Source organism: Camellia sinensis, chromosome 1, assembly GCF_055761805.1.
Source record: "Camellia sinensis isolate YWXY chromosome 1, ASM5576180v1, whole genome shotgun sequence".
In the NCBI taxonomy this organism is placed as follows: Eukaryota; Viridiplantae; Streptophyta; class Magnoliopsida; order Ericales; family Theaceae; genus Camellia; species Camellia sinensis.
In genome coordinates, this window is record NC_138961.1 from 42,915,864 (window position 1) to 42,923,744 (window position 7,881).

Sequence of the window (7,881 nt, forward strand, 5' to 3'; positions counted from 1 at the left end):
AACCTTCCATGTTTTTCTTTGGAAAGCATGAAATAAGCTTGGAGACTTTGTCCCACATTGGAAAGAGAGCAAAACATGGAGCACTTAATAAAGTGCTACATGGAATATTCTTTTGAATATGGAATTATGGGATGAAAGCTAATGTGCATACACCCACACCGCAAGGATGGTGCTTCGCACCATCCGCCCACGCACACGCACATGCACGCGTGCGCGTGGTGTAGGTAGTGGGCTGTGTGGCGTTTGATGGCGCACTTTGCACTTTGCATGGATGCATCGGCGCAAGGCGCCAGGAGGGCACTTTCCTATTTGCATCGGACAAGTTGGAGCGATGACGTGGATTCGACGTGGCATAGGTGACATGGAATACAGTTAGCTCCACATGGCAGTGACGTGTCGTCCGTTGACGATGAGTCATCCAACCGATCAAACGGTTGTGTGTCCAATCTTGAGCGGGTTGATCATAGTCATTAATTGGAGATGTGCGTGATCGTACTTATGAGATGGCACCTGATTGTGATCAGGTGTGATTAGTCAAGGCATCTATTCGGTGTTAGAATGATTTGCACCATGGATCGTCAATCTAACGATTAGATCTGATCGGATGTGATCAAGAGACATGACCATTCGATCAGATCCATCAAGGCCTATAAATAGGCTACGAAATCAGCCATTTCATTCAATCCAAAATCCTGAAAAGCATTCCTGCAATTCTCTTTCTCTCTCCCTCTTGATTTTGAATTTTCGATCAAGAGTTTCTTAAGCAAATTTTTGTTTTTCTTATTGATAATCAAGTTCTGCAGATTTGATTATCAGTGTCTTGGTTTCTTGATTATATCAAGAGTATTCTGATCTATTGTCATCAGTGCAGACGCCGATAGACTAGATCTTTAGATCAGGCTTCATTGTATTCTGGAGGCAAATTTGTTGTAACCCACTGCACACCTTTTGGTGGGTATAAATATTGTCTTTAGGAAAGCGACTAAGTAACGCTACTTGAAGCATCAATTTTCTGTTCTATATAGACAAGATCATTGCCAAGTTTTGAAGATCCGAAGACCACCAATTGAAGAATCCTAGACGAATTGTTCTAACATTAATAATATATATTGATGGATTAAATTTAAGCATAAATATAGGAAATTTTTTTTGATAGAATTTAGATGTTGTGATGATCTATCTGGTTGACAAAGTTACAGCATCTTGAAAAGGCTATTGTGGATTGTGACTTTCAAAATTACACCAAGTGGGAAAAATATATATATATATATATATTCACCTTCCTCATTTTGTCTTGATTGATTTCATTACAAAAATAATTGTACCTTTCAAAATCCGTGGAGAGATCAAATTATTGCAGGCTGGTCGAAAAATAAACTTCTGAGAAACATCATAAGCTCTAAATCGATCCACTTGTTGGTTGGATGAATTAATTAATTTATGCATTAAGCTCAACTGTCAATCGAGATTAAGTTAATTGCTTAGTGAAGAAAAAAATAGTGCAATTTGGTTGAATGCATGAATTCTTGACATTGGATTTGTGCAGTTGCAAAACAATCCCCCCCCCCCCCCTCAAAAAAAAAAAAGAAGAGAAACAAAGGATATATAAAGGACTCTAAATGAATTTAGACTACATTTTTTTTTTCTGTTCTTGATTTGTGTGAATAAGAAAGAGAAAGTAAATAGCTTTGAAAAATGCGAACCATTGAAATTTTATGTTGGCAAAAATGGTTTAAAGACAAATGGTAGTAATATGCATACATGGATGCAAACATACAAAAGGATGTATGCACTTAGATACACAAACATGAAAAATGCTTTAAAAGTTCAAGTTTGGCCTGTGTACCAAGTAAAATCAATAATGATAAAAAAATCCACAACTAAAATGGTTTTTGATTAACCAAAACGAAAACAATAACAACAATATCACAGATTCAGCTGCTGCTCGTGAAGAACAAAACTATTATAGCATTTTTACATAAACAGAATTTAGCCATGTTCTGTTTTTTAAGATATTCTGATACAAGAACATTTTGCACAAGGCATTTTGAAATGGAAACATAGAATTGGTTCTTCAGCTATCCAAATTTGGTTTATAAGACTCAACTATATTATCTACTGAAATTCATTAAATAATTTGTTCTGAGTGTACAGTTGCAAGAAAAATACTCTTGATAGAATGCAACCCAGCTACAACATCACTAATGTTCATCCTTTCCTTCGACAGCTCTGTAGAACAAGTTACTCCAATTTGCAAAATCGAAATCAAGAACTCCTGGGTTTTTACTCTGATATCTAGAGTTTTTTCTTCTACTTCCCAAAGAAGCATTGGATCTGCAACTTCTACCATTGGATAAGGCAAAGCCATTTTAACGAAGTTATGAAGGTTCAGACTATCTTTGAACATATCATCAGTGGGTCTCTTCCCCATGAACATTTCTAACAAGAGAATCCCATAACTATACACATCTCCCTTTGTTGTCACCTCGCTTCCCATACCATACTCTGCAATAAACACATCATGCATTGAATTGTAGCTGTAATTGGAAAAAAGTGTTTCTTCATAAGCACATAACCATTGACATGAGAATCTTGAAATGATATTGATTGAAATGGCAATAAAGTGAACAGACCCGCAAGCCTTCTAACAAAGCCCAACCTTGAGGGATAACAATCAATTAAATTATCAAAACACTCAAATCCTTTCTATACATCAATTGTTTCATTAGAAAAGGCCATCAATGATTTCAATAAGTTAATACCAATCTAAATTCCTATGAAAACATAAATAAATAAATTTAAAAACAAGTAGATAAAGGAGGGCAGCAAAAAAAACTTCTTACGACTCATTTATGTTAATATGTTTGTCAAGTATCTTGGCATGCCAGTCTTTGAGGCCAATTATAACAAAATCCACTGATACACATTATTCATGGAACAGTGATTTTCGAGTTTTCAGATGTTTCATATTGAAACATGGTCTAGTGAGAAAATAGTAAAATAAAGTAGGGTGAAACTCCTAACAGAACTAGATATCTTTATTCTAAGGTCCTAAAAAAATATATATAGTTTTGGCATTTGGAAATTGGTCTGGCAATCGTAATTTCTTGTTACAGTATGTCACCCCTAATCATTCTGAGGCCAACTCAGATTGTCTGTGAAAAAGGCAGAATAAAAGAAACTACAAATTTTGCCTTAGAAGGTTTGGTTATTAAGCTATCTGTGTGAGCATATGGGTGTGTTTCCTGCGTGAATTCAATTTGAAAATGAAAGAATCCTCCAAAGAATGTAGAAAAAAATTATAGAAATATAATTAATGAAGCGGATCAAAATAATATTTACCTGGAGCAGTGTATCCAATAGTTCCTCTAACTCCTGTTGAGCTTCCTTGCTTTGCATTGAAGTTATGGTTTGCTTCTTGCAAGAATCTTGCTAACCCAAAGTCGCCTACATGACCAATCATGTCCTCATTCAGAAGAATATTGCTTGGCTTCAGATCACAGTGGATTATTGGTGTTTGGTAATCATGGTGAAGATAATCCAATGCACACGTAACTTCAATAGAAATGTTTAATCGCTGATGAAGACCTAGTTTCTTTGGTTCATTATGCAACAAATCCAGTCCCGTGACTGGATGCAACCAGTCCTCCAGACTTCCATTTACCATGAAATCATAAACCAGGGCCTTAAAATCATTACCTTGATAATCAACACCTGAACATGCGGTCAGTACCTTAACAAGTTTGCGATGTTTAATGTTCCTCAAGGCCTTACACTTGGCTAAGAAACTTTTGGAAGCCCCAGGACACCGGAGGTTGAGTACCTTCATGGCAACAATTGTTCCATCATGTTTAAGAATTCCTCTATACATAGACCCAAAACTACTAACACCAATTAAATTTCCTGAAGAGAATCCATCAGTAGCTTTGAGAAGAGTTTGATAAGATACTTTCAAGAGTGATTTTTTTAGTGAAACGGAAGAAAGATCTTTTTCTGCCTTTCTATACCAACAAATATATAGAATGGACAACATAAAAGATACCCCTAAAACCCCACTACATAAAGAAATTGCCAATTTTGAAGCGAGAGTCAATCTCCTCTTTTGGGACCGTATGGAGTTGCACAAGGACAGCCGTAATTCAGGTACACCTCCACAAAGCTTGCTATTCCCATTGACTGAAATTGCACTTGCATTTGCAAATATACCTTTTGTTGGCACTGCACACTCAAAATCATTGTAGGACAAGTTCAAATTCTACAATAAATTAAATGCCGCAAAATATTTTGGAATCCGTCCAGACAAAATTATTGCAAGAGAGATCTAAGAATTGAATACCTCTCAAAGAAGCCAAAGTAGAAGGAATGGTTCCTTGAAAAAAGTTACCATCCATATATAGTGTTTCTAACATTACACACCTGCCAAGAGTGCCGGGAATTTCACCAGATAACATATTGCTGGAAACACTCAAGTAACCAAGGTTCTTCAAGTTTGCAACTTCCACTGGAAGAGAACTTGTCAAATAGTTTTCAGATAGGTCCAAATGTGATAATGAGGAAAGACCAATAACTAATTGAGGTATTGGCCCACTAAGCTTGTTATGTGCTAGGCTCAATGACAACAAATTTTTGCAGTCACCCAAACTTGGAGGGATACTGCCATGAAGACTCTTTTGATTCAAACCAAGTTTAATTAATGAACTTAAATTTCCTAGAGAGGATGGGATATTTCCCGAAATTCATTTTCTGACAAGTCCAAATCTTGTAGGTTCTGAAGCTTTCCAATATCAAATGGTAAATTTCCTGTAAAGTGATTGCCAACAAGCCATATTCTTTCCAAGTTGATGAGATTTTGTATCCCATAAGGAATGCTCCCTGATATCTGATTATAACCAAGTTGTATTTTTCTAAGCTTAGTGGACAGGTTGCCAATGGTTTCAGTCAACATTCCTCCAAAGTTGTTATCGCCAAGATCAAGTAGCACTAAACCAGTGGCATTGTTCAAAGAGGGCAGAAAGCCCAAATCAACAATGTGACCGCTCCTAAGATGATTGGATGCGATTGACAATCGGTGAAGTTTATGCAGCTTCTCCATAGTTGGTACTCCTCCAATAAGGTCATTTTCTGATGTATCAAAATAAAATAGGTTCGAGGCATTGGAAATTGAAATGGGAATGGATCCAGTAAATTGATTAGTGGAAATACTAAGAATCTTAAGATTTGGAAGAACAATTCCTATTTTAGAAGGAAGACTCTCTGATATGGTTCACTGCAAACAGATTAATTGGCTGGGATTTCACCACTGATTGAATTGTTGTTGAGGTACAGAACTTCTAGTCTTCTCAGGTGGCCAAGTTCTGGGGGAATTATGTGAACAAAGCTATTGTTTTGGAGGTGTAGAGCTCTGAGAAAGCTTAGGTTACCTATATATGGTGAAATGTTGCCTGACAATTTCAGGGACCAGAGATCCAACAGGACCACCCTCTGGTGGTGGCGGCGGCCACATGTGACACCGTTCCACTGGCAGAAATGGACAGAATCATTCCAGGAGGTGAAAAGCTTGAAGGGATCATCAGTTATTTGGGATTTTAATGCAAGCAATGCTAGTTGATCTGTTTCATTGATGCCATTGCCCATAGCAAGAAAAAAGAGAACAATGACCAAGACCCAATCAAACTCATTTGGAATTGACAATCTAGGGACTTCATTGAGAGTTTACTAGACCCAAGCAATCCAGGATTACAAAAAACTATAACAACGAACTAGAGTGAATTTAGTGGAATTTATTTATATTAGAAAAAACTCTGCAAATTTATGTGGTAAAGTAAAATATAGTAATTGGGTTTTGATCATATCCTTCAATTATTTGATTTGATTCTCTTGTTTAAGATTTTAGACAAAGACCCAGTTCAACTCACGAAAGTCTTCAGAGATGAGTCTTCTAGGACTATAGCGCTAATGACCATGTCTTTAAAAAAATTTATTCTCTCTCTGATCCACCAGTGTAAGAAAAATCAATAGAATCAAATTGTCTATTTTACACAAAATCTACATATTTTATTTCGGTCTGAAAAACTTAGATTTGTGCAAAAAATCTCTTTTGAAAAATCTAGGCCCATCTCGTTTAATGTGATTATTGATTTAAGCAGTCCAATTAAAAATTAAGCAATCACGATCAATGTAAATAAGAGAGAGTAAGAGAAAATCAATCCATGACACAATATTTTTTACGTGGAAAATCATAATTGGAATCCACTAACTTGTGATAAAACGACCACAGACCCTCGGCCAGACAAATAATCCACTATGCAAGAAAGGTAGTACAAGAGATATCTTACAAAGGCCAATCCAGGCTACACGAGTCTACTTACCGACACACGTCTTTGTTCACTCTACTGGTGCCTCCACGATCTCCACTGGATATTCACCACGATTGTTGAATTGCCACGATGCCAATAATTTCAGAATCCACCAAAATCTATAATCTTATAATCCACTAAGAAGGTTCACTTTTTGAAGAGGAGTGAAGAACTTATACAAACTTGATGTTGAACTTCAAGTTCCTATGGCTAATGTATCATTAAGCAATTGAGAGTTACAAAGAATCCTCGCTACAAGTTCACTCTCAAAAATAAAACTTGTTGGGACCGTGAGACACCAGAAATCAATCACACACAATAACACAAGAATATTTACGTGGTTCAGCAATTGCCTATGTCCACGGAGAGTTATCCACTGTAGAATTTTCCTAGAGGGAGTTTACACACTCACACCTCACTTACACACTATAGCACTCTCACTTCTCATAATCTCTCAGATTACACACACTGCAATCACTTGTTTATCCAACCCCTCCTCCTCACCTCAATTTATACACAATTGAGGGAGGAGCTCATTGGTTGCCACCAACCCCTTCCATTAGCTAATGGGATGGGTGAAGTGGAAGAGTGGGACAGCCACTATCCATAGTGGTTTCTCCATTTGAATGGGCAGTGGAACACTAACGATTCTCCCCCTCCATGCCCATATGGAGCTGACTTCTCATTTGAAGTCCATCCTGGTAATGTCTCTGTAGATTTCGAGTTTGTTTCTCGAGACCACCTTTGTCAGTATGTCAGCTGGATTCTTATCTGTATGGATCTTGATTAGTTCCAATAATTGCTTTTCCATCACTTCGCATATCCAATGATACCGAATATCAATGTGCTTTGTGCGAGAATGGTACATTAAATTCTTGCTCAAGTCTATGGCACTCTGGCTATCACAATGTACCGTGAACTTTTCTTGCTTTAATCCCAACTCTTGGAGAAACCGCTGCAACCACAATATCTCTTTCCCAGCTTTCGCTGCGGCAATATATTCTGCCTTGGTTGTGGATAAAGCAACACACTTCTGCAACTTGGACTGCCAAGACACAACTCCCCCTGCAAAAGTGAACAGAAATCCTGATGTAGATTTTCTACCATCAAGATCTCCCGCTATATCGAAATTCGTATAGCCTTCCAAGACTGGTTTAGCATTTCTAGAGCACAAACACATTTTTGTCGTACCCTTGAGGTACCTCAGAATCCACTTGACTGCTTCCCAATGCTCTTTTCTTGGATTGGAAAGGAATCTACTTACTACTCCAACAGCATGAGCAATATCTGGTCGGGTGGACACCATTGCATACGTCAAACTCACTACGGCGGATGAGTAGGGAATAACCTCTATCTCTTCTCTTTCTTTAGTAGAGGAGGGACAAGAACTCTTGCTTAGCTTGAAATGATTAGCCAGCGGAATATTGACTGGCTTGGAATCTTTCATATTGAACTTTGCTATCACCCGTTCAACGTACTTCTCCTGTGAAAACCATATTTTCTTGGCTATCTTGTCACGCACAAT

General features: G+C 37.4%; 1 protein-coding gene across 1 annotated transcript; it reads right to left on the minus strand.

Moving 5' to 3' along the window:
• Window positions 1-2,128: 2,128 nt before the first annotated feature.
• Window positions 2,129-5,092, minus strand: LOC114302207 (putative receptor-like protein kinase At3g47110). Its single transcript, XM_082876053.1, has 4 exons — window positions 4,749-5,092; window positions 4,337-4,653; window positions 3,343-4,218; window positions 2,129-2,505 (listed from the first exon to the last, which is right to left on the minus strand). The coding sequence occupies exons 1-4, from the start codon at window positions 5,090-5,092 to the stop codon at window positions 2,129-2,131; spliced, it is 1,914 nt and encodes a 637-aa protein (XP_082732179.1).
• Window positions 5,093-7,881: the final 2,789 nt, after the last annotated feature.

What these genes read in the sequence shown, in the direction of transcription:
- LOC114302207 (XM_082876053.1), bottom strand. Translation starts at nt 5,092, where the DNA reads ATGGAGAAGCTGCATAAACTTCACCGATTGTCAATCGCATCCAATCAT. An exon ending in AACCTACAAGATTTGGACTT is followed by an intron (nt 4,654 to 4,748) that starts GTCAGAAAATGA and finishes TCTTCATGGCAG; the next exon opens with TATCCCTCCAAGTTTGGGTG. An exon ending in TACTTTGGCTTCTTTGAGAG is followed by an intron (nt 4,219 to 4,336) that starts GTATTCAATTCT and finishes TTGAGTGTGCAG; the next exon opens with TGCCAACAAAAGGTATATTT.